The sequence below is a fragment of the Lagopus muta genome, chromosome 1 (genome assembly GCF_023343835.1).
Source record: "Lagopus muta isolate bLagMut1 chromosome 1, bLagMut1 primary, whole genome shotgun sequence".
In the NCBI taxonomy this organism is placed as follows: Eukaryota; Metazoa; Chordata; class Aves; order Galliformes; family Phasianidae; genus Lagopus; species Lagopus muta.
The window spans coordinates 188,548,732-188,575,186 of NC_064433.1; the positions used below are offsets into that span (position 1 = coordinate 188,548,732).

The 26,455-nt window shown below is 39.6% G+C and overlaps 1 protein-coding gene across 4 annotated transcripts in view; it reads right to left on the bottom strand.

Moving 5' to 3' along the window:
* PICALM (phosphatidylinositol binding clathrin assembly protein) overlaps window positions 1–26,455 on the bottom strand; it is a 63,565-nt gene that overhangs the window by 24,221 nt on the left and 12,889 nt on the right. For all 4 annotated transcript variants that reach the window (XM_048934217.1, XM_048934214.1, XM_048934215.1 and 1 more), the window contains exons 2-11: window positions 12,540–12,682; window positions 9,961–10,036; window positions 8,662–8,764; window positions 6,835–6,928; window positions 6,211–6,322; window positions 4,850–4,956; window positions 3,788–3,829; window positions 3,008–3,093; window positions 1,685–1,808; window positions 1,216–1,352 (exon numbers count right to left, since the gene is read on the bottom strand). In XM_048934217.1, the coding sequence (XP_048790174.1) occupies window positions 1,216–1,352; window positions 1,685–1,808; window positions 3,008–3,093; window positions 3,788–3,829; window positions 4,850–4,956; window positions 6,211–6,322; window positions 6,835–6,928; window positions 8,662–8,764; window positions 9,961–10,036; window positions 12,540–12,682 (1,024 nt within the window). The remainder of the gene's footprint in view (window positions 1–1,215; window positions 1,353–1,684; window positions 1,809–3,007; window positions 3,094–3,787; window positions 3,830–4,849; window positions 4,957–6,210; window positions 6,323–6,834; window positions 6,929–8,661; window positions 8,765–9,960; window positions 10,037–12,539; window positions 12,683–26,455) is intronic.

Genomic DNA, 26,455 nt, shown 5'->3' on the forward strand with positions numbered 1-26,455 from the left:
TGAAGTACTGCATCCAGATCTAGGGTTGCCAGTGCAAGAAAGATGTGGAGCTGCTGGAGAAAGTCCAGAGGGCCACAAAAATAGCAGAGGGCTGGAGCACCTCTCTCGTAAAGAAAGGCTGAGGGACCTGGGTTTGTCCATGCTGGAGAAGAGAATGCTCCAGGAAAGCCTCCTTGTGGCCTTCCAGTACTTGAAGGGAGCTTAAAAACAGGAAGGAAACTGCCTATTTAAGCGGTCCCATAACGACAGGACAAGGGGAATGACTTCAAACAAAAATAGGGGAGACAGATTAGATTAGGAAAATTTCATAGAGAGGGTGGCGTGGCATTGGTACAAGTTGCTCAAAGAGCAAACTGGATATGCTGGAGGTGTTCAAGGCCAGGGGAGATGGGGTCCTGCTGGGTGGCAACCCTGTCCACAGCAGCACGGGATTGGAGCTGGATAGTCTTAAGACTCCTTTCAATCCAAGACATTTTGTGATTCTATGATCAAATCGAAAACAAAATACGCCTCTGGAGAGCCATTTCCTTCTCCTGAACTCACGGAAGCGCTGTGCTCTCTGCTACCATCTCATTTGACAAGTATTTATAGAATGGAGCTCACACCTTTATGCGTGCTGTTCCTGCTAGTCAACAGTCAGGATCAGTGCGCAGTACTTACTCTTATACTGTCCCTGCAAGTTCCTGCAGAGAAATGTTCCAGATACAACTCAATACTGCAGAACCTGCTTCTTTTCCTTCCAACCCTGTTTTCAGGCTCTCCTTCTACTGAAAGTCTACCAGAATATTTCTTACCGCTCAACTTTTAAATACCTAGAAACGCAACATTGAGTTCTGCATTATTAAGACCTCCCCCATACTGAATTTGACCTTTCATGAATTATTAAGACCTCCCTACTGAAAATTCAACTTCTCATGAATGAGCCTGTAAGGTTCTTCGGGGCACGGCATGTGCTAGCCTATCAACAGCTACAAGGCCTGTAAGCAGTTCATCAGAAACTATTCTGCAAACAGAAGATGAAGACACACTACACTGCTTTTCTCCCCCCCCCAACAGCAATAGGGTATTTTCCTACCCACCTCACACAGATAATTTCTTTTCACATTCCTAATGAACTCCACACCCAAACAACCTCCTCCAATGTACTCTGCAGAAATTGAGATGATACTCTGCTTGCAACCCAACTCACGGTGAAGCAACAGTATTGAAACATACCTGTTTGAAGAGCTAGGAGTAGAAAAAATATCAATGGCTGGTGTAGTCATTATGCTTCCTGCTGCAGTTGACACAGGAGAAGCTGCGGTTGTTAAAGAGGTATGAGGTTTCTTTGCAAGTTCTTTTAGACGTTGCTCCTGTTGGAAAAGTGAGCTGGCATAAGAAATCCAGAAACAACATTTGTGTATATCAGTTTGGAAGCAAGTAAAACAAAAGTTAAATATTTATTTTTAATTATTTCCCACAGTAAAGTATGTTTGTTAAACAAGGTAATTACTGGAGATGCTGCCGCCACAAACCCTTCACAAGTTGCACGGCGTATGTACGTATGATTTTACCTCCAGCACTTTGACAATAGCACATACTCTGTATAACTCTGGCTTTTTGCTCTGCTCCTACAAGAGCCTTAATAAAACTACCAATAAGAGCACAGAAAAAGTGTTCTGAGTTAAAAATTTCTGATGCCTACCTTTAAAGCTTTCAAGCGAGCCTGTTCTTCCTCTAATGCAGCTTGTTTTTCCCTTTCATCAACTTTCGTGAGAGACAGGCCAGTGCTTGCAAGGGAAGAAACTGCATTGGAAAGGGTGGTAGCCCTAAAGTAATTGGACGAGAGTAAATCAGGCTGTTAATAGGTGACACGTGATAGCAACATGTGAAGAACACTTTGCCTGCATCCACCCTCCTGCTCAGTCTCCTTTTGAATTCTTTGAAGGACTGGTTATGTCACCACACAACACAAAGCAATGAGCTTTCCTCAGTTGTGCTACATGAAGTGCAGAACAAAAATACCATGAAGAGATACCATTCACTCTTGTATGCTGAGCTTTGGGTTTCAATCTCTTAATTTTCCCCTTCGAACTCCATCACAGAAATTGATGCCTGAAGTTTTTATTTTAGGCTAACAGAAGAGTAAACATGCACTGTGCTGATTCACAAGGATTTCTGACAACATAGACCCAAATTCAAACTGTTGACCAACTTAATAGATTTAGTTAAAAGAACTGTCAGTGCAACCAATATATCACAGAGAAAGGCGTCTATCACCAAGCTTAAGAACGTGCAAAAAAGACTAATTCAAATACTTCACTTCTAAAATACAGTAACCTTACCAATGCCAGCAAACCAGTGCAAAAGAACATGTAAAATATGGCTGTGTTATTGTCTGGGCATGCAATAAAGAAATGCTATCTAATTTAGCATGACTTCCCCCTCCATCCCCCAGTACTAAGCTGCTTTTATTTGAACATAATGAAGTTATTTGCCTAGAGGATTTCTCTAGATTGTACTGGTGTTTTAGCAAGCATTTGCAAACCAGTGAATGCCTTAATCTCCAATTACTTTAAGCAACCATTTTTAATTTAAGGACTTCTGGAAACATTTTCTTGCTTCTGACAAAGGATTACAATTGAGATGGAAGAGTCTAAGGACACTGACAGATAAATGCTGCTTATCTTGCAGAAGTCTAATTATTAACAGAAAATGAAGATTTATGGGCAGTAAATTAAAAAAACTGCTTCTCTTCAGAAGTTCAAGATTAGATGTGAGAAGTTGAACTACTGGATGAGGGATTCTACAGCAAATCTTTGCAGCTCTTCAGATTCTATTTCTGTTGATCTGGAGGAAATTGTCTGAAGTACTCAGCAAGACATGTAACTCCCTCTTCTATTGTTACAAATGCAACCTTCACTTCAACAAAACCTACGCAAACTTTATTTTTATAATCTAATCTCAAAATAATGAATTTAACATTGGCTTCAATTTTTTTAATTGTAAAGGATAAGAACATAAGCACCTGCTTGCAGCTGTAGAATCTTTGATTTTCTTTCCTTCTAGAGAAGCTAAGTGTTGCTCCAAAGCATCCAGAAGGCTACTTGGTGCCTATGAAAAGGGAAAAGACAGGAAAAAAAAACCCTTAAGGTAAAGCATGTCAGTAGTTAAGACTTCCAGAGAATACAGTTGTAAGGACTAGTACAACTCTAAATACTTATGTCACATCTTGGCATCCAATAGATACTTAATTACTTTAAATATAACCTGAGGTTGTCTCATCACTGCTTTGCTCTGTGTAAAATGACTCACAAGTACTGAAATATGTCAAGAGATGTTAAAATTAACAGCTAGGAAACAGCAAACATCAGAAGTAGCCAGTATTTCTAGAGACTAAGGAAATTGTACCTGAAGTCCTTCTCTTTGTGCACATTCTGCAAACCTTCAGAAATGATTTCTATAGGCTTGCAGCCAAAGGAAGCTTGGTAAAAACCGTACCTTTATAACATCATGTAAAAGCTTCATTATGTGAACTTACAAAGACAAATTGTGTTTTCAAGCACGATGGAAATTACATTGTCACAAAACTCAATTAGAGTATGAAATAAGTGGCCCCTAACATTTTACAATAGCATCGTTGGAAATGAAAGCCAGGCTCTGACAGGGGTAGGATTTAATCAAACTCTGAAATAACTTGGTGACAACATACAGAGGAAAGCGTAAGTGAATGCTATAATGCCAAGTCTTTCTGATTATGCAATATCAAAACTGACATGTAATGACAATACATGATAGGTTTATCTACCTGGGAAAGATCTGGTATGTCTCCTCTGTCAATTCCAACTTGCTGTAATAAAACAAATAAGCTTTAGAACCTGTTTGCATTTAGTAAAGGCAGTGATGCTCAAAAAGCAAAGAACATTAAAATGCAGTCAAATAAAAAGCCTAACTCCATACACAGTTTAAACCTCGATAAACTGAATTCTGTAACTGTTGGTTGTAATTAGGATGGTCTTTTGTTTAATGTACACACATTCAAAGTAGGTGCATTGGAGACTTTTTACACACAGCCTGGAAACAAAGCTGAATGAGAATCGAGCATTCTGGAATTGTAAGGCTGGAGACCTTGCCTGTCCCATGAATTACAGGGTAAGTTCTCAGATCTACTGATACAGAGATGTAATTGCTAAAATAGAGCACCTTCAAAGCTATTAGAAGAAGCTTTCCTTAAAAGCTATTGCTGTCCTTCTAAAGTGTACATCAAACAACAGTCTGCAGCAGGATGTACAAACCCTTACAGCAGCAAGATTCATACTCTTACCAACTGAAAGGACAAATGTAAAGCTTTGCAGCTTACCTCCTGAAAAATTAGGAACAGTAAAGAAAAGCAACAGCAGAAGTACGTCAGAAATGAGAGATTTCTTAATTCAACAACACTTCAGAATGCATCAGATGACATAAAAAAAACATTTTACAAGGTAACTGATTTTTCTATGAGTTAAATAACTACAAGAGATAACTGAAACACACTTACTCATCACTGTTTCTTATTTGTTAAACTTATTTAAAACTTAACAGAATCATGGATTGCAAACTAGAGTATATAGAAAGTAGTAGATTAAAGACTACCACCAACATTAAGAAACAAAGGACATTTTAAAATCCTGCTTTATCTTTTACTTAAGAGGAATGTGCAAATCCACAAGTCCTCTGCAGTCAGGTTTTCCAACACAGTCCTCAAATGATCTAATCACAAGGACAAAGACAGATGACAGGAATGAAATTCAGCTGAAAGGAAGCAGTATTTGGTTTATGAAAAATTCAGCTCTGTCAAACAGAGGGTAGAGTTTGGCTGAACGTGGTTTACCTCTGCAACTTTGAGGAACTCTGAAATCCGTGTCATTCTAGTGAGGAACTTCTTGTATATATCAAGGCCTTCTTTGCACTGGTTCTTTTTCATATCAAAGTACTTTTCTAAAAGCAGGAAGAGCACACACATTAAATAAGGAATCACACAGCCTGCAGTGTTCCTGTGCATATTTCCAAGTAGAAGCATACAAAATGAGGCAAACACAAAATGCCTGCAGATTTGTTTTGCCATGTTAACTGCAGAAGTCGCTATGCCTAACTCATACCAAATGACAAAAGCTCCACTGAACATGAACTAATGATCATCTGCATGCAGTTCCACCTTACCTGGCAGGTACTAGATCTCCCACATTCATAAGTACCCTGAAGAGGATAGTCAGGTCTAAGAATAGGTTCCCTTTCTTGTGGGAAAAAAGAGGCAATTTTGTGGTATGACAATCACAAGTCTGCTCTATACCAGCAGCCAGCTATCAGGCAAGATGTTGGTATTTTCTGTAAGACTGATGCCTTTTTTTTTTTTTATAGCACTGTCTACAACAGTGGCATGCAACAGATTGCAAAATACTGGTGCTGGAAGTGGAGGGTTCCACCCTGCCTTCCTGAAATAGTGCTTTCAGGCTTGTTTCTATATTGAGCTTCAGTCAAAACATGAATGAAAGCAACTGTATGCAAGTTCTTATTACTAAGAGAAAAGAACCAGTCCGTGACTCAAGACTGGAAGTTTGACTACCTTTGACTACCCTTCATTGGCTAATTCTGGGTTTTACTTCCCATTCTGCAAGCAATGTGACAGCAATCAGATAGCTAGATTCAATCACGGAATTCAACAACAAGCAAGCGAGCACACCATCGTGAACTGAATTATTCCTACACAGGCTCCCTTGTATCTCCAGTGCATGCAACTGGAAGAATCTGAAGGGGGAAATCAATTCCCCCTAAATACATGACACTCTCCAGAAACATAAGCCAACAGATCATTACAAACAACCAATGCTAAAGCTTCAAAAGCCAAGCAATCAGTAATACTGTGACTGCAAGTTTGTAACTGATGATAACCTACTGCATTTAGAAACAAACAAAATAGGATCATGTTTCTTCAAGAGAAGTCATTGATCGTTTTTGCCAATCAGAATGAGACAAAGAAAGCAGCCTTGCAAAAAAAAAAAAAAATCTCAAATTGACTTTGCTTTCAGAAACTTACTGATCCCTGTATATAACACATTGACTTGGGGAAATCTGGAGTATTTCAGTATTTTACAATAATGTTATTTCAATTTCTTTTAAAAAAAGCAGATATTAGCAATGGTTTGCTGAACTCCCTCCCCAAAATTAGGCATTGCAGAAAGCAGTTTTATTTACCCAGGAGGTTAATAATCCCTTCGTTATATGCCGCAAACAGTCTAATGGCATCTTTGAAGAGAAGCATGAAGGCAGCATTAATTACACCATTTGTAAGCTCATTGCTATTGACCTAGAAAGATCAGAAAAAAAGTTAATTTGATTGAATCAATCCCTCATTGGAAAACTTAGAGTTGAACTTGAGTACTCTATCCAAAATCACGCTCTCATCGGCCAGTAACAGAAGATAAGCAGAAGAGTAAATCAACAAAGCATTTCTCAGCAGAAAAACTCCATCCTTTTGGCAACTGCTTTTGTTAACTAATATTAATGTTAACTAACGTAGTGAAAAAGACACAGAAGAAATAATCGACCTTCACATGTACAAACAAGCATTACATAATGCATGTGATTAATAACGCTTATTTAAGACAAAGGATTTTCTTACACTGAGCATCATTTTTTTCCTGCTTTCTTGAGATCTATGAACAAAATGCATTTTGCTTTTCAGGCTCTACACGAAACACAGACACACAAGAAGAACACTGAGGCAAGTTCAAGACCTTGAACCTTAGCACATTTTACAGCATTTCTTTTTTTACACATCAAACATATTGCATCTGTTCTACACATTGCTAAACTCACATTGAAGTCAAGAAGTGCATCCATTTGGTTCTGTATAATTGGTACAGTTTTTAGGAGTTTTTCTGTGCTCATTGTTCTCATTACTCCATCAGCCCTGTTGAGCAAAACAAAAGAAAGTTCAAGCGGATTTTGAAGGCAATTACTGAGAAATATAGAAAATAAAGCAGGTCAGTGAAAATGCTTAAATTTGTGTGGTCATACAAAGCAGGTATTTGATGTTTAAGAATGCTGTCTAGACAATACAATAACTGCAGTGTTATAAGAGCCACAGTTTTTGAACAAAACATGACTCCAAGACAAATTACTCTGAGGGAATGAAAGTGGTATTTAAGAAATCTCAGTTATGATACATCCAGTAAAAATAAAAACAGCAAATACAATGAAAGTTTTTTTTCTGAAGTTTGTTTTTATCTATGCTTTTTCTAATCACCTGGTTATTATTTCTTGTCAGCCTAGATCATTTTCAACTGAAAGCAAAGAGAAAGAAAAACAAGATACTGTGATTTCAAGCTTTTCCAAAAGAATTACAAAGACTACAAGAGACTTGCTTTTAATGGCAAACTATCAATATCTGGTCATTTATTAATTGACCAGACTAGACTTATTTTGCTACGCACTTAAAAAATGCATTGAAAGACTATTAAAAATATTTTAAAAAGCAACAACCAAGGAAGAGATTAAAGCACCTCAGTGACAACAAACAACTGCTGTAAGACAAACCAGGCAGCCTTATAGTTCATCTGCATGCATAGAGCAAACCAAATGTTTCCTGGAAGTGCAAGTCTCCAGTGCATCTGCACAGAAAAGGCCATGGCTGCTCTCCAAGCTGGAAGGCAGCAGGGAGCTGGCTGTTTTCAGCTTTGTCCTCCAGCAGTATTCTCCCTCCTGACAGCCAACAGCAACTGCAATAAGCCTCGTGTGACAGGGCACGTGTGCAGAGCCCTGACAAAAGCTGAGGTGTGGACCAACAGACTGCTGCCCCAAAGCAGTTTGTGCTGTTCCTGGAAGAACCCTCAGGCACACACTGCTGTAGGCTTAAAAACTGATTCCAAACGAACTGTGCATCTCTGCTGTATCCAGCGCATCTACTGCACCTGCAGCCACCAGGCCACACACAGACTTGGTGTGTGGGAAAGACTAAGTTTTGTGTCATTGGGGTTTCCATCACTGCTGAATGCAAAAAGATTAACAGGAATATGAGGATTATCATTACAGGTTAACACTGCAGAGTCTGCTTTAACAATGAGTTGCAAGGGATTTGGATGGTGTCGCAAGGGAGCACTATGCAGTCCACTACTGTGGTTAATGCCCAACTTAACAGTTCTAAATTGAGATTCCTGTGGGTGCTAAGGCTTTTAGCAACACTAAATTGCTACACTGTCTGTGAATGATAAAGGATGCTCAAATGCAAAACTGTTTTTAAACTTTAAAAACCACTGTGTAGAGAATGAACAAGGATAGAAAGATTTTCAGCCATCACCAGTACACCTTCTCTGGCATTTGCGATGAAGGACATTTCCCAATCAGCAGCACACGTTACCTGGTTACTGGTGCTCTGCACTGTGATTTTACACAAAATTTGTACCTGGTCTCAAGAGACTAGTTTCTCTTCATGGCACTCAGTACTGACCAAGTAAAATATTCTGCTCTTTTGTGTGTCCTGGGACACACATAAGTGAGAAAACCAGATGCTGCTAGATAACTTCACTAATATTTTCCTAAGCACACAGCACTGAAATGTAACCAAAACTGATGTTTCCCACTTCAATTACAAAAGGATAACAAAAAAAAGCCTCAAGGAAAGTAAAAAATAAGATCAGTTCTTACCCTCTTTTTACTTTCGTGAAGTCAAAAGCCACCTGTCTGTAGGAAACTGCCTTTTCATTCAGGTACCTGCTATACCGCCTGATAAATGTTGACATGTCATAGCCTAAAAAACAGTTAAAAAGATGTTTCAGAAGCCTATTGCTTATCAGTCATAAATGGCCTGGGTTGAAAAGAACCACAATGATCATTTAGTTTCAACCCCAATGCCATAGGCAGGGTCACCAGCCCCTAGACCAGGCTGCGCAGAGCCACATCCAGCCTGGCCTTGAATGCTTCCAGGGATGGGGCATCCACAGCCTCCTTGGGCAGCCTGTTCCAGTGCATCACCACCCTCTGATTGAAAAGCTGCCTCCTAATATCTAACCTAAACCTCCCCTGTCTCAGCTTAAAACCATTCCCCCTTGTTCTATCACTATACACCCATGTAAACAGCCATTCCCCCCCATTAGGCTTATACTCTCTCTTCAAGTAACTGCAAGACCACAACAAGGTCTCCCCAGAGCCGCCTCTTCTCCAAGCTAAACAAGCCCAATTCCCTCAATTCACTTACTCTCAAAGTGCAAGACACCAAAGGCAGCATCATTCTATTTTTGCCTTTTATTATTATTTTTTTTTTATTATTATTTTTTTATATGGTTAGCTTGCCTATGTTACCAACAGCAGTGCATGTCATTGTATTCAGCATGTAAATCAATAAAATTATTCAATTTAGCAGACCTCGGGCTGCCACTGAAAAGGCTGCTGTCCCCAGGCAACCACCCAGTACACCTGTTTTAGAACACCCATAGAAAAACTGTAACAAGCTGTACAAAAAGCAATGCAGGAGGAAGAAAAATAGACAGGCAATGACATGCATCATCAGAACTGCACTGAACTGTAGTAGAACTGAATGAAGTAAAACCTTATTACCTACAGAATTCGTCTCAAAGATGAGTAGGACACTGTGAACAATTTTGAAATACATTTGTTTTGTTTACGTATCTCACTCATACACTGCATGCAACTGCAACACACTGAGATTTAATGATCACAATATACCTTCAAACAGAGAACTGTTTTCAGAAATCAGGAATACCATCTTGGATTTGTGCAACTAAGGAAGTCTTTTTTAGAAAAGATTTCCAAAGCAAATTCCTCCAGCACATAACTTCTATATAGCAGCACTCTAAATTAAGAAAAGCAGTCTGAGCTAAAACACACAATAATTACTTCTCCAGGGCCAAGTTCCATCAAAATTACTGAGTTGTATTTGCCAGCACACTACTGCACTGCTGCTGCTTAACAAAAACGATACCTTACCTTGCAATCCACTTTTGTCTAGGAAGTTGCTCAAATTAAACAACGTGTTTCTGGACGCCAGATACTGGATAAAGCGCTGAAAAGAACAATTGGAAATTTTACCACACAGACCCCAGGTTGGAATTGAGGTAATAACAGAAGCTTCATGGTGCAACGCATGAAATTCAGCCTTCAGGCTTTACCATTTATTTCAAGTATGCAAACTATCACAAAAACTCAGTTAACTGTAATACTAAGCCTGAAAGACTTCATTTAAGCCAGAATGATGTATCAGAAGCTTCTAAAAAAGTTCCCCACCAAATATATTAACATGCTCACAATTATTTCACCAGTTTCCTTTTTGAAAGTTTATTTCAATGTCATGTAATTTCACTCAGCACATGGTTAAATACTACTTAGCTTAAGCATCAAAATCAGCTGACATACGTCCACCTGCTTATGGACTAAGCATTAAATAAACATAAGAATCCATACAAAGCATTAACATCACAGCACCATGCTTAGCATACCTCAAATTAGTTCAATGTAGTTCTGAACTGTTTCATAAAATGAATGATGTGACATCTTTTAAAAGACCTTTCAGGTTGCTGGCAGCAGATTTAAGTCAGTAGGAAAAATTATTTTGTCTTATGAAGCACTCTCTAGAGCATGGCTACAAATATAAACCAGACGACCATTCACGATAACATTTTGACAGAAGAAAAATAATTCTGATTAATATAATGTGTCCTAAATTATTTTCATTAGCATAAACAGAAAAAAGACTAGAGAAGACTAATGCACTCAGTACTCTGACAAAGGAAATAAATGAAAGGTGGAAGATCAAATGCTTCCCAGTTTTTTATAGAGCACTTTGTGGATTCTTTATGATCTTCTAGATATCTCCACTGGACTTTCATCCCCAATCATGAAACTCAATTTCCATATTTACTGTCCAAGTGCTATTTCTAGCTGCAAAATTTCTTTTCAAGAAGCACTCAGCATCGTTACTTTCGCAATATGTTTGGCAATCAAAGTTTATTTGACAGTTTTATTTTTCACATGGCAAGTATTTCAGACAATAGCACCTTAACTTACTGTGAATTGTATTGGCATCAGCATGAAACTTTAGACTCCAAAAGCAAACAGAGGAGAATGTCAGAGATTATTTTGGAAAGAGCCAATTAGCCCAGCAATGATGCTTAATGTCAACATGAGAAGTTTGCCCTCTTGTGGCTAACTTAGCTTCAAAGGATAGATTCAGTGCATTTCACCAAGACCAGAAACTCTGCAGCCAATCTCCAATAGAAACCTCTGAGTGTGCATACATATATATTTCTAAGTATTTTACAGAACCACAGAATGGCCAGGGTTGGAAGGGACCTCTAGGATCATGAATCTCCAACCCCCTGCCACATGCAGGGCCACCAACCTCCACATTTAATACCAGACCAGGCCGTCCAGGGCCCCATCCAACCTTGAACACCTCTAAGGACGGGGCATCCACAGCCTCTCTGGGCAGCTGTTCCAGCACTTCACCACTCTCTCGTAAAGAACTTCCCCCTGACATCCAACCTAAATCTTCCCTCCCTCAACTTAAAACCATTTCCCCTCGTCCTGCAGTTATCTACCCTTTCAAAGAGTTGACTCCCCTCCTGTTTGTAGGCTCCCTTCAGGTACTGAAAGGCTGCAATGAGGTCACCCCGCAGCCTTCTTTTCTCCAGCTCCCTCAGCCTGTCTTTGTAGGGGAGCTGCTCCAGCTCCCTGATCATCTTTGCGGCCCTCCTCTGGACCCTCTCCAACTGCTGTCTTTCTTGTACTGGGGGCTCCAGACCTGGACACTGTACTCCAGATGGGGCCTCAAGAGCAGAGCAGAATATTATTTGGTCTTCACTACAAAGTAGTGCATGTGAATTCTTAAAGCTACCCCTTAATTCCCAACTTCATAGACACTATGCTATACTGTTCGCAATACCAACCAATGCTTACAGTGTTTCTCATAAAGCCTGATAAGTTATTTTTTTGAGATGTGGGAAATCCAAGCAGCTGCCGTGCTTGGCGTTCTGATAAGTAAGGCCCCACAAGAACTCAAATTGTGAAGCAAAACAAGCTTATTGCTTTTTGTTTTGAATTGGTGTTTTATTCATTTAATTGTGCTATAGTATGCAATGTTACTGGTCTGTCCACACTCAAAGCCACAGGCACGCATTCTGCCTTTGCTGAAGAAGGCTGAGTGGTGATGGTCACAATCAATTACCTTGAATTTTCAGTAGTTAAAACAACACTGCCAAGAAAAAGGTACCTCCAGCTCTCAACACACAGTTTTGATTCAAGCACTACAAACTTTGAAGTAGAAAAACATAATACTCTGCCCATGTTCATGCAATTTTTGGCAAAAATAATCATAGAATCACAAGATTGGAAAGGACCTACAAAATCATCTAGTTCAACCATCCTCCCATTATCATTGCTACCACAAGCACTAAACCACATCTCATAGCTCCTCTTCCAGACAATAAATAATTACTGAAAGGATTTAGCTGACATTTATGGAAACAAAGTGCTTTAACCATTCTCAGACATAATATTTTCTGCATTACCTCATTTCCATACACCATTAGATGATGGGTTGTGATGAGAGATTTGAAGACCACCACCCAGCTACTGTTGGTAGTTCTTTCAAACAAACTGTCTGCCAGCTGTGGGATGTTCACATTCATCTCATTTGTGCACTGGATTAAATCTGCAATGCAATAATAAAAAATTCTGTAAGTTATAAGAAAGAAAATCAGTGAAATACAAAAAACACCGTGTTAACTTCATAAAGTAATATTTTCTATGAAAACTGAATGTCTTTCCAAGAAAAAAAAATATCTGAAAAGCAGTCAACTAGAACCTCATTAACACAAATATGACTCTTCTCAATGCCAAGATCTCAGGTCCTTAATTGTTTCTGCAGTTGCCTTACAAGGTCCTGGAACAGAAGCACCAGAATAATCTATGCTACCTCTGACTAACAACTCCCAGCTTCAAGTTATCTAACTCTTTAAAGAGCAATAGAGTTCTTACTTGTTACTATTTAATGAAGTCTTGCTGGAAGACTGGAATTAATCGTAACACATGAAACCTCCCATTTCTGGCTTTTCAATGGACCAATGAACCCCTCCAGCCAATGGTTCAAGGTGACTAAAACTGAAAGATCACTCAGCCTTGATACAACGCAATCAACACCTCCAAAAGAGCAGCAGAGGAAAAGTTTAAGAATGAGCCTCTAGCTACAGTGCAGAGGCTGACAGATTCATTTACCTAAAACTAAATTGGCCTCAACTAGAAACACGGCTAGAAGCAAAGCAAAACAACCAAGGCTGGGTAGCTGAAACAAAGCTATCCAGTTTTTGTTCTGTATGAATTTTTGGCAAACAAGATCTAGTGAATCCTGAGATGGTTGTTTAAATAAGTAATCCTTTTCATCTCTTAGATCTGGTAGAGCCAAAAACGTGTCATCAGGAGGAGCCCAGCTTATAATGTAGCAAATAATACTAAGGAAAAATCCATTAACTTGGTTTCAAATGCTGATGAAGGAAGTGAAGACTTCAGATCACAATGCTACAGAAACTAAAGCAGAAGCAACTATTTACATTCAACTGTGATACAATAGGGCTCGGTAGCACTAAATACTAAGTTTTTATTTCCTTCAACAGAAGACAGATGACATTTCACTGTTATTACCACCCCACATATAAAGCAGTTATTTTCCCTCAGACTCAAAGCCTTACCAATGGCCATACTTCAATATGGATCAAGATTGGAGTCCTATCTGTTATCTACTAGGATTTTAAGCAGATCTATGATTCCAGTTAATTCCAAATGCAAACATTTAATCTTTGAAGACAGAAGTTTTCTATTCTGCTACAAATGAACTCTTATGAGTGACTGAAGTCAGGCAGGACTCTCTTCAGACACAAGCAGCAGGTAACATACGCCTACTGTAAACTCCGAACTAGTAGAGTCAGAACTGAAAACACTGGTATTTGCAAGTTTAATAATTAAAGGAAGCAAGCAGGAAATGATTTCCACATTCAAAAATGTGAGATGGAGTGATTAGCCATTCCTTGATCTACAAGTAAAACTGATGACTACAGGCATTCATGACCTCACTTTTAAGGTATGGTTATCTATTATTGGATGATGACTTTAGGTGTTAAGACAAGGTGAGGATATTGCTCAGCAATAGGTATGTTCTGAGCTGGCCATTAAAACCAAGCCCTGAAGCTTCTTGATTCCTGACACCTAAGGAATAATGTAATAAGTTTTGTGCAAGGCTATCTAACAGGAATACACATTAAGTGTAAAGGTATGCATCGCAGTACATCAAGTCACACACCACAGCCTAAGAGTGCAATGCAACTTAGAAAGTGAGAACTTCTATTCCTAAACACAACATTTGCCACATAGTCAATCATAACGAGGTATCATTTAAATCCATTACCTTGAATTGCTAAACAATTACATCTGTTCTAGAAGACATTTTACACTGGTAGAAGTGTTTTTAAAGAAAACAGCTTTCAAATCATGTCTTGATATCTGTCGCTGCATGTAAAAGAAAACAGCCTTTGTGACAGCAGCTGAAAACCATCCCTCACAGCACTGATGAATGCTTATGTGAAAAGCATGTGAATGAACTTGGTGAGTGGGGGAAGAGGGGAAGGCACGTTAGGAAGGAGAAATAGCAGCCAACTGGGAGAAAATGGGCAAGAACAGGGGTAAACAGACAAGTCTAGCCTTGAGTGGAAGGAAATAAATTTGCAAATGCAAACAAGGGGAAGAGTTGGTACAAAACTCTTATTACTGCAAAATTAGTCCAGCAAAATAAAAAGCTTCTTTCTGTACAAAAGGCAGGTTGAACAGATGTATGGAAGGTTTTATGTGGAAGATGCTTTTTCATCAGCACAGATGCTTAGCAGTCTGGTACATCCTGATACCCTCAAGTGCCTTTATCATTGATGTAACTCTTCTGAAACAAGTCTAAAAGCTTCTTTGAAAGTATTTGCATGAGTAATACTGATTTGGTACAGAAATACTTGTACAGTTAGGCCTCAATTAGAGCAGGCATTTTTATGCTAACCATGGCTTAAGAAGCACAGCACAGTATAGCAGAAGGGAATACAGAAGCCTGCACTCCACACTGCTGGGCTGGTTTTGCAGGAGCAGCCTCACATATGGTGTTGTTCTTCACCTCATCCCATCAATAACGGAGAGGCACAAACACGGTGATTTTCAACACTGTACACTTGATACAACCTGATTTCACACCCCTACCCACTACTAGCTCATGCTGCTAGTTTCTGGGTGTGGTACGAGCAATACTATACAATAAAACCTGCACTACTTAGGGATAAGGCACTTTCAAAGCTTCAAAGAAAGCAGCAGTAAGCAACAGGAACTTTACCTTAAGCTTGGTGCTGGGTGGGACACTTGCATTGGGGAAAACTTTAAACAGCAACTAATGTACAGCCATATCCATGGGTGGAGGTGGAGATAGCCCAAAGTTCAGCAGGACAGTCAGAGTTGAAGGATGTGGGCTTATTCCATCAGCAGAAGAGAAGACAAAGGGAGGTGGGAGGGAATACAAACATTACCTTCACTTGGACATTTTTGTGTGGTTTTTAACAGCAGGAGCACAACAAGCAGCAAACAGTACAGCGAGGGGAATTCTCATAGGAAAAAGGATCTTAAATGAAAGTGGTCAGGCACTGGAATCCATAAGGAAGCAGATCTTTTCCTGGGTACCCTGGCCAAGAAGGGTCAGATCAGCAGACTCTGAGGTCCCTCACTACCTAAACCAATTAATGACTTAATGCCCTGTGTATGGAAAGAGAATGAGAAAATGGACACACAGAAGTGACTTACAAAACTATAGTCCAATATGAATGTAAATTTCTAAAGGTTACGAGGCCTTAGATCTGTGAGGTGATACAGTTTGAAGAATTCCATTTCACCTATCCATATTAATTCAAGTGCCAAGTTTCAGCAAAGATTTTGAAATTACATTTACTCCAGGAGAGAGAAAGAAGTTATTTGCTCTTTGAACCAAGATATCTACAAACTTTACAACTGTTCATGCTTCATTACAGGACAGAACCAAATGATTCACTGTTTTTTTTTCCCCTAAAATATTACACAATTGATAGGTATCAGGTCAGAGAAGCATAAAGATGAAAAGTACAAGGCTGAAGATTCACACACAAGAAACAAGAAGCTACCTGCACACACAACTGCTCCTACAGGTTGGTTTCATACAGCACTTTCACCAGGTGTGTAGATGTGGATTAGCAAACCCTGTATGCAATCACAGGGTTCCCAACCAACAGCAAAGCCAAGGCAGTCGGGCTTGGCAACACAGCAGCAGAGGCATCAGCAACTCATTATCCCAGAGAACAGGCGTGATTACAGCATGTGCTTGTGATCTGACCTGATGCAGAACCCCATCCTGCCCTAGGCATCCCCCCAAGGCAGAATTATAACTAACTCTTTGGTTTTCTCACACAGAGAACCCATTCGTATGAATTTATTTGGGGAATCTTAACTCCATTAATTTATCAATTAAAATTTGCCTTGAAAACAGACTTTGCTAGCTCAGACCATCATCTGCAGAAACCCGTTGAGTAGACTGAATGCAAGTCAAAATTACAAACTCAACCACTGTGCGTACACAAAGATGTACCTCTGATTTCTAACATTTCTACCTAAAATACCAACCTGGAAATATTGCCAAGAATTGGATCTTCCAGGCCAGAAACTGAGCCCTTCAAAGTAGGTCAAGCAACCATGACAAATTCCTATTTTTGTCACCACTGCTTTTTCATCTATTATTACACCAAAGATGCTATGTGGAGTAAGCACATAGTTATATTCTCCAATGTGCTTTGCTTTTTTTTTTTTGTTTTGCATCTTACCATAGCCATCCCATGTGCAGCTAATTGAAATACTGATCAATCAACATTAGTATGCACACAGTGCCAAGAGTTTTAACTGCATTCTTCAGTTAAGAAAAGACTAAGTGGGAGAAGAAGGTAAATTGCATCCTATGAAACAAGACAGAATCTACACTTACATATCCTAAGACAGATAAAATTCATTCAGTCCCTAAAATAAGCTTTGGTCAAACACAAAGAAGCTTGCAAGTGCCCTATTACTTTGATCAATAGTTACTTGCCAACTCGCATCTGTGGTTCATTGAATAGGAATTCATGTTTGCTAAGACAACTGGAAAACCAATGTCTACTCTGGTCCAAACACAGCAACCAAACTCATCCAGCCCAAACTGCTCCAAAGCAGCATTTTTAACACTTTATGGGGAAGTCACTTTGTAAGCAACATCAAAATGAGCAACAACGTTTACAGATTGCAGTGAAGGAGCTCATTATTCCACTGTTAACAAAAGGGAAAATACAGCAGTATTTTTCCAGATTGCCTAAATTTCATCTGAAGTAGGACCAAAATATTTCAGAGTGAGAGCATTTGAGTAATGTAGACAGTGCAGTTTTATGAAGATTACTGGAAAACATGTAGGAAACAGGTACTGCAGTCCTGGAGAGCAGCTCACGTTCAGACCACAGTTAGGAAGAAATACAGGTAACAGGTCCTGCTAGGTATTCAAGTGGTTTGCATTGGAGGAACAAGCCCTACACATTTATTTTTTAAAAGCCTGCTACAAAATACAGCTCTGAAAGAGTTCCACAGAACAAGCAGTTCAGCTGACCATTGTTCCCGTTCAAAGGATCTAATTTTCCCCACAGAATCCATTCCGTATGTAAAAGCAGCAATGCTTGGCAGTTGCATTTTCTTTCCTCCCCATTGCAGGTACCATTGCTGTGAGATCTCAGTGTTCCTCAATGCAGCTCACTGTAGTTCAGGCTGTGTCTGTCAGCCACCTGTCACAGAAACCGGGGTCACAAACACAGCATCACAATTACAATATAAAGTATGGCAATGGGCACTTAACGATAAAAAAAATGCCTTTCTGTGTGTTTTAAATCCAGAAACTACCATCCACAAGGAGTACAAAGCATGATTAAAGACAGGCAAGGATACCTACATCACATGAAACACCTCATTCCTCTCCAGCTACCAAAAAAGCAACACAGGAATGACACAGGTGATGGTGTATGCCCCATTAGCACCTGTGCTTATATATTCATACATGCATCTACTTTCTTCAGGCCCAACAGAAGACTCTCATTTTTTCTCATCTCTATTTTGTGATCTTCTATAGACACACTTACACAGCTAAGTCCTGTTTTCTGATTTATTGATAGTTTAAGCACCACCCTGGTAGTCAAATACCTCACTGGAGTCATTACCTCCAAGCAGATGTACACACTACATACCTGTACTTCACAACAAGGGCATTGTCAAAGTTTAAAGGTCATTCTGAACAGACTACATACTTCCCAGACTTCACATGCTTCTTTACTGCAGAGAAACTCAGTGACCAAACAAGGGAAACACTACAATGAACAAGCATGCTATCACACATTAAAACTTGCACTAAGAATTCTTAATTCCCTACACTTCCAAAAGAGTTACATATATATATATATTCTAAAATGGAAACTAGCAGAAGTTGCAGTACACCAGGAATAGTAAAGTGGCATTATGCAGCAAAATATGAAGGTGTCAGGAAGTTTTCATTGGCCTCAACGCTTCAACTTGTCTTACCAGCAGGAAAGGCAATTAGAATTCGAATACACATTGATAGATCCAAAGAACAAGCCAGCTATGCTTCAGTTCAAGTTTACCTAACTCGTAAATTTATACCCAAAGCCAAAACACATGGTGAAGCCATATATGCCTTTAAAAAAAAAGAAAGGAAGTATCATTTCACCTTCAACTCACTTCTTATAAAGTTATATCAGAAATCCAATAGAGCACAACCCATTCAGCGAGTGGCTTGGCTTTCTGACTCTGCAGAGATAACACACTGCTGGCTGACATTCTATTTGTGGCTAATCATTAATGATGGACTACGGGACAACACTGATACGAAAATAATTCTCTGCATGAGTGTCCGCTTGTTTATGATCAGTCCTTTTCCCCTTTCACCTCCAGCTGTACAAATGGATCTTAGTTAAGCTCTGAACTTAGGATTGCAAAGGCTATGAATTAAGGACTTCCCCCTTGTACTCTCAGCGCTCTCTCCATGAGACAGAATCATCTTTTCCAATCTCAGTGATTCCAAGATCATCAGGTCCAACCATCAACTAATCCCTACCATGCCCACTAACCGCATCCCTCAGCGCCATACTCCATGTTCCTTCAGCATCTCTACCAACAGAGACTCCAGCATCTCCATGGGCAGCCTGTGCCAATACTTTCCCATTCTTTCTGAGAATTTTTCCTAATATCCAACCTGAACCTCCCCTGGCATAACTTAAAGTCATTACCTCTCATCCTGAGCATTCATTCAAGACAAAACATTCAAAGCTAAAACAGTTCTATTGTATCACAGCTGTGAATGTGATACGCAGTAGGGAAAAAATCTGGCATTTTTACTTAGCCCAACAGTTGAAACAGCAGAGCACAAACTGATGGTGCTCACAGGACATGCATTCAATTGCTTTCACTACCTGTCTTGATCTTCGTTCTTCTAACTCCCAAGCTATAATCCTTGCTCCTGTGTTAAGGTCTCATCTTCTTACAGTAATACTTCTCACTCTAAGCAAATATTTCATCTCAGAAACAGAAAAACAGATTTGAAAAGTTCCATCATTTGGTCAGCAACGTTCAATATAAACATCTATTAAATGCTTTCAGAGCTAGCGTGTTACCAAGGGCTGGATGAAAGTTTAGCAGATGCAATTCCTTCCCATAAGACACCACACAACACTGCAGCAGCTAATTGTGCCAACTTTCTATGAATTTTGCAAAAGAAATCAGAACATTAGAAGTCAGCAACTCTGCCTCTAACTGGTCTTTAATCTGAAACGATTGGATTTACACTGCTAGGAAGTTTGTCACTGGACAAAAGAAAGAGCATTTCCTTTGACTGTATTAAGAACACAGCTGAAGTGCTAATGGTGTTCTAAAATTCAATTTACTTTCACTAATTCTAAACAATTTTTCTGTGCTTAGGATTAACACTCCACAGGTCACCTCTGAGCAGCCAACATGATCTCTGTACCAATGTCAATTTTAAACCCCACTATCACATCCTCCTCCTAGCAGAGTAAAAACCAACCAACCGCTCCATTTATAACAACGTAGCATTTGGCAGCAGATCTGGAATGAAATAGAAACTGAATTTAGTCACAGACTGTAGCAGCAGCAAGGCTTTCCATAAGTCAGTGGCTGTCATTTCCTGACCTAAAAGATACCTTTAAACCTGAATACTTTGCATGAAGGGTAACATACAAGTCCAGAACTACTTCATTCAGCACCTGCTGACAACAACCTCTATTCTAGATTATGAACACCATCCCCCCAGTTCTGACATATTTCCATATCTCTTAATATTAATTCTCAGTTTATGAAGTTGCAAGACAGTATTTTCCAAAAATTAAGACACAAAATGAACAAAGAACTCAAAAGGGCTCCACTGATAAATGCATACCAGTGCCAGCAGGAAAATTCACACAGAACACCTAGAAAACATTTCAACAGCATTTAACACATACTATTCTTCAGCACTTGAGCATCAGAGGATTGAATTGTGCCATGAAAGGATTTTGGACATTTACACAAGACAGAGGAAATCCAAAATCCTATGATAAAACCAAAATACAGAGGTCAGCTGATATCTACTCTGCCACATTCAAACCTGATTCTACGCATTCCAATTTAAGTGTTAAACTCTAACTTTGTGTACATATGATAAATTTCTAATTAATTTCCCAACTCTTCTATAGATGTTATTTTATTACAGGAAATACGATTAGAGTTCCTGGATACAAGTACTTTTCACTGGAAATCCAATTTGTCTAAAAACAATCAAAAATAATTGAGTGGGAATTAATACAAGCACGCAGTACTGACAATTTCTTGATTTCTTCCTCAAAAAGAAACATTTGGTAACTGTAGATGAAGCCTTTATAAAAACAAAAAGTCCAAATGACGTACTTAACTGATCCAGATAGAATGATGTTGGGTCTTAGTCTGAGCCAGTGAGATTTTTATCTGCCAGAAGGATATTACATAACCTGCATACATCCAAGAGCTGAAAGAATATTCCGTTATCTTCACCATTACCAGAAAATATCTGCCTTTGCATTTAAAGCAAAATATGCCACAAACAGTATTTTATCTGAGCTTAAGGTTAACTTAGAATAGGAAGAAACCTATGTGCACCCAACTGCTTTACTAGATGAAGTCTTCTACAACACATTTCCCAGAGGCTTCATCCAGCTCCCCTCAACTGGGAGATAAGGAAATGTACACTGCATGTTTCTCATAACAGTAAGAACTGCAGCTGGCAATTCCTCCTCTGCATATAACATTTTTTCTAGGCATTAGATACACCAACTCAGGAAACTATTGCTGGAAGAGTTACAGAAACCTGAGAAGAACGACTTTGTTCAGGGCTCTCCACATTTCACAAGGAATGAGATTAATCTCATTCACAGTAGATAGGCAGAATAAAAGAAGCTGAAGGCAGGTTTAACATCATGTAGTATAACCTGCTTTACAGCCAGCAATTTCTAATTTCACTTCATCAAGCTGCATCTTGTCTTTTTATTCCTTTCAGTTCAAGTGTGGCTGAAGTATTCTCTCCCATAGCTACAACAGTGATTTCTAACTACAGTCCTTGGAAACTTTTTCTGTCAGTAATCCCACGAACCCAGCATTACTGCTGCAGGATGTTTCACAGTCTAGATTTACTCCTATGGCAACTCCTTGACAAATCCTCACTTCTCAAATTTGAGCACTGTAAGAATTGATCAAGATACCTTGTGTGAAAATAGAGTAGCTCGAACGGGTTCAGCTGGATAACTACTTCAACAGGGACTTCTCTGAACAAGATGAGTTTAAACCAAAAACAAAGCACCCGTAAGTGAAATTATGGGGAAAAAAAAAGCTAAAATATAGGAAACAGCTCATGAAGCAATTGGAAAAACAGGGAACAGGTTTTTATTTGTTGTTGTGTTGCGTTTTTATTTGCTTTCTTAATTCTCATGTACAAGGAGGTACCAAATTCTCATTTTGATCCAGCATTTCTAATGGTAAACATTCAAAGTTCCCCACACTTACAAACACTGCAGAAAATCACAGATCTAAGTTATGTTTGCAGACAGTTTCTGAAGACACAACAGATCACTGCACCCCTTATCAGTACCTACCCTCCAATGTACTGAATACCTTCATCACACTATTAAGGTCAACACTAAATGTTTTCTAAATCCCAACTCAACAGCACAGCCACATGCACAAACAATTCCCTCATTCCAGCTACATTTATCTCGTTAATTCAGAAACAATTATGATTCATGAAGGCTCAAACAACTTGAAGTTTAAAACCTGAATGCACCAACACCCTGATTCCTCTACACTGCTCCAAGCAGATGCATTTCTCCCAGGAAGAAGTAACAATTTCAAGAAGTTTTGCTTATCCTGCAAGCATCAGCACCTTACGCTTTCAGACAAGAGGAGATGCTCCAGCAGGAAAACCACCTGAATTGCCAGACCATCATAGCATAGTAAAGAAAATAAGTTGCACGTAAATCGGATCACAGAATTTTAAATTAATTCAGGTTGGCAGTACCTCTGAAGGTCACCTGCTCCAATCCCACAGCTAGCAAGTGATCACCACTCATCTACCAGAGTCTTGGTTAAACCCATGGATGGATCCCTTGAACACAAGTTTGTCAAAGGCAGCTACCTGTGTACCAGCATCAGTAACAAGTTTTGACCAGTACTATGAATTCACTTCTACCTTTTTTTTCTTTTTTACAAAAGGAAAAGGCTATCAAGCTCACAGTTGAACAGATTTGACTAGATAGCTACTGCTACGAGCTAACTCCTTCCATTCTCACAATATTTTCACTCTGTAAGTTGAATACAAACCACAGTTTAACTTACTTAGATCTTGATTCTCAATTTATACTTCAGGTAAGTGAAGGGCCTTTTTCAGAGTGGTGGTGAGCACAACACAACTTGGGAAGAACAGGTTAGGAAAACCAATGGAGGAACAGTGAGCCTTAGATGACACTACCTCTATGACTCCCTCCCTGTAATATTTCACACACCCCCTTTTTTTTTTTTTAATTATAAAAAGTCACCCCTAACCTGGGCTCAATCCTCAACCCCCATCAAACCAAAGGAAAGAGTAAGGTTTAGAAAGAACCTCACTTAACATGCAATCCCCCCGTTTCACCTCAGAAACAGGATCACAGAATCACCAAGGTTGGAAAAGACCTCCAAGATCACCCAGTCCAAACTACCACCAATACTTCCCCAAGCCATGTTCCTTAGTACAACATCTAAATGTTTTGTGAACAACATCGGGAATGGTGACTCCACCACCTCCCTTGGCTGCCACTCCTTAGGAGAGGAAATTTTCTTAACATCCAACCTGAATCTCCCCCCATGCAACTTGATGGATACTCATTTTTAGGACATGTGTTTGTAAGGCAGCTCACTGACTTGAGACAGGGTGAGCTCATTCCATCACTTGCCACAAAATCATTTGAGTTGGAAGGGGACCTTAAAGATCAACCTCTCCAAGTCCTCTGCAATGAACAGGGACACCTACAGCTCGATCACATTGCTCAGAGCCCCATCTAGACTGACTCTGAAAGGCTCCAGGGATGGGACATCCACCAGTTCTTCAGGCAACTGTTCCACTGCTTCATTATCTTTATTGTAAAAAACTTCTTTTCTACAACATACTCCTCTTTGAATGATATTATTTCTCCAAAAACAGAAAAAGCTACCCCAAGTGGGGGAAAAAACATTCCACGTGGTTTTTCTCACTCTCCAAAAAGAGAATATGCATACAAAAGATGAAAATGGGCAGGAGTGTCTACAGAAAAGACGATTGCATGCAAAAGGGAGAAGAATAAGAGGAAACAGGGAAGGGCACCAGTCCTTCCACCAACACTATTTTCTGTCACCCGTTTTCTTAATAAACCTTTTTCTTTCAGTGCTCCCTAAACTCTTCCAGTCATCTTTCCAGCTGATCTCTTCTGGATTCTCCTCAGTTCCACTTTCCCCTCCCCACCCACAAACACAGCACACCAACAAAAACTCCCCTGCACCAAGGAGAAAGGAAGATGCTGTCCCCTGCTACATTCATTCCTCAATATAAATACAGAAGGATACCCCACCTTTACTGCAGTCTAACACCAGTGTTTTACACTAAAAATAAGCCAAAAATTCTTGTAGTGCTCCTGCACTGCCAGATAGAGGAGGGCGACTAAGATGATCAGGGGGCTGGAGCACCTCCCCTATGAGGACAGGCTGAGGGAGTTGGGCTTGTTCAGCCTGGAGAAGAGAAGGCTGCGGGGTGACCTCATTGCAGCCTATCAATACCTGAAGGGAACCTACACCCAGGAGGGGAGTAAACTCTTCAAAAGGGCTGACAACAGCAGGACTAGGGGAAATGGTTTTAAGTTGAAGGAGGGAAGATTTAGGTTAGATGTTAGGGGGAAGTTCTTTACCAGGAGAGTGGTTAGGCCCTGGAACGGGCTGCCCAGGGAGGTTGTGGATGCCCCGTCCTTGGACGTGTTTAAGGCCGGGTTGGACGGGGTCCTGGGCAACCTGATCTGAATGTGTATGTTTGGTGGCCCTGCTAGGCAGGGGGGTTGGAACTACATGATCCTTGGGGTCCCTTCCAACCCGGGTGATTCTGTGATTCTGTGTGTGATATTCCTTATTTCATACTCAGCTTTAACATCATCTTTACCCATTTAGAAAGCAGCTCTTCCATGGAGAACTGCCCCAGTTTTTCAATTTAACTTTGTCTTCTAATCTTGCCCTGAAGAGCAGCTTCAAACAATGCCAGCACATGCTATGTTCCAACACACCAGTTATTAACAAAAAATTACCAGTAAAAACCTGGGAAGGACATATTCCACTCTAGCTATCTTCCAATTTGATGGCAAACCCTGTATTTCAAAGCAGTTCTCTGCACTATTTTGTTTCTGAGACAATCATGCAGAAAAAATGCCAGGAAATTCTTTTAACCTGCCCCCATCAAGATCAATTTTTGTCATGAGAGAGAACCAGCAATCTAAGTGAAAGTCAATATAAAAGTATCTACAAGATAGTCAGCTTCCTAACGATTAATTTTCCAGTCCTTTCCTCTCCTTACAATTCATTTTTGTCTGCTGTCCTTAAGTATTCACATTTTCACAGGGAGAGCTGCCAAAGATTTAAGAGATTACTTGAGCCAGAACGAAAAATTTAATTTCAGATGATGTTTACCAGCTCCTGCCAATCTGATTTCCACTAGCATACTGAAGTACCCCCCAACACAGCTTTGGATATGGATCTCCAGAGTGAATGTAGCTTATTAGCAAAGTCAAAGGTTTAAATGAAAAACCATTTGCATTCCACATTTTTCTGAAGACAAAAAAACAAACTGGTTTGACAGAGTAAGCTACATTTCCACTAGGGTTTTTTTTTGCTGTTTTGTTTTGTTTTAATTGCAGATTTCTTAGTGTATCATTTTTGTGTGTGAATTATGAAGCTCATAAGAAGTAAATGAACGTCTAAGATCTGCTTGCTTAGGTATGATCCCTCCCTTAGCCCCATTCCCCCCAAATAACACTTCAATAACGCTTTCTCTGACAACCAAGTTTTACTCCTGCTGCAGTGTTCGTTACCACTGCAGGCACTGAAAGTCTCACCAGTACTGCATTACTCTCTATAAGGATGAAGCCTCAAGTTCTCACTTAAAGAAATACAGCTCAACTACTTCCTGAGAACCCACATGCAGAGAAATGCCCAAGACCTGCTAAAACACTTCTGCTCCACATTAATCTTGTACTTTTTAAAACGTATTTTATCCCCAAATTAGTCCAAAACAACTGTTTGTTTCCCCATACCAAACACTGGTACATTATCCCCATTGGAAGCATCTCCAAATGCAGAGCCTTGATCTTATCTTTAAAAAATGCTAATAATGAGCCTACAGAACATTCTCTAAAGGTGATTCTTGATTACAAGATGAAAACTGCCTGCATTTGCCAACTCACATGACAGCGGCTGCATAAACACAACATTTGCACTGAGCATTTAAAACCAAGGAGGAAGAAAATACTCCTTTTTCGCTGAACATGTGATCATTTCAATGAATCAAAATCACAAACAGTTATTTGTTCAACATTAAGTATTTCCAGAGCACAGAACTTTGAAGACTTGAGGATGCATCCACTTCTTCAGCTACAGAGTCAGCACTCTGAGCAGTGCTGGCTGAGAATACATTAGGCCTGCAGTCTGAAGAGATCTTTGGGATGGGCAAGCTTTGATTGTGAACTACAGCCATCATATTTGATATTGAAGTATTTCAGCACACAGT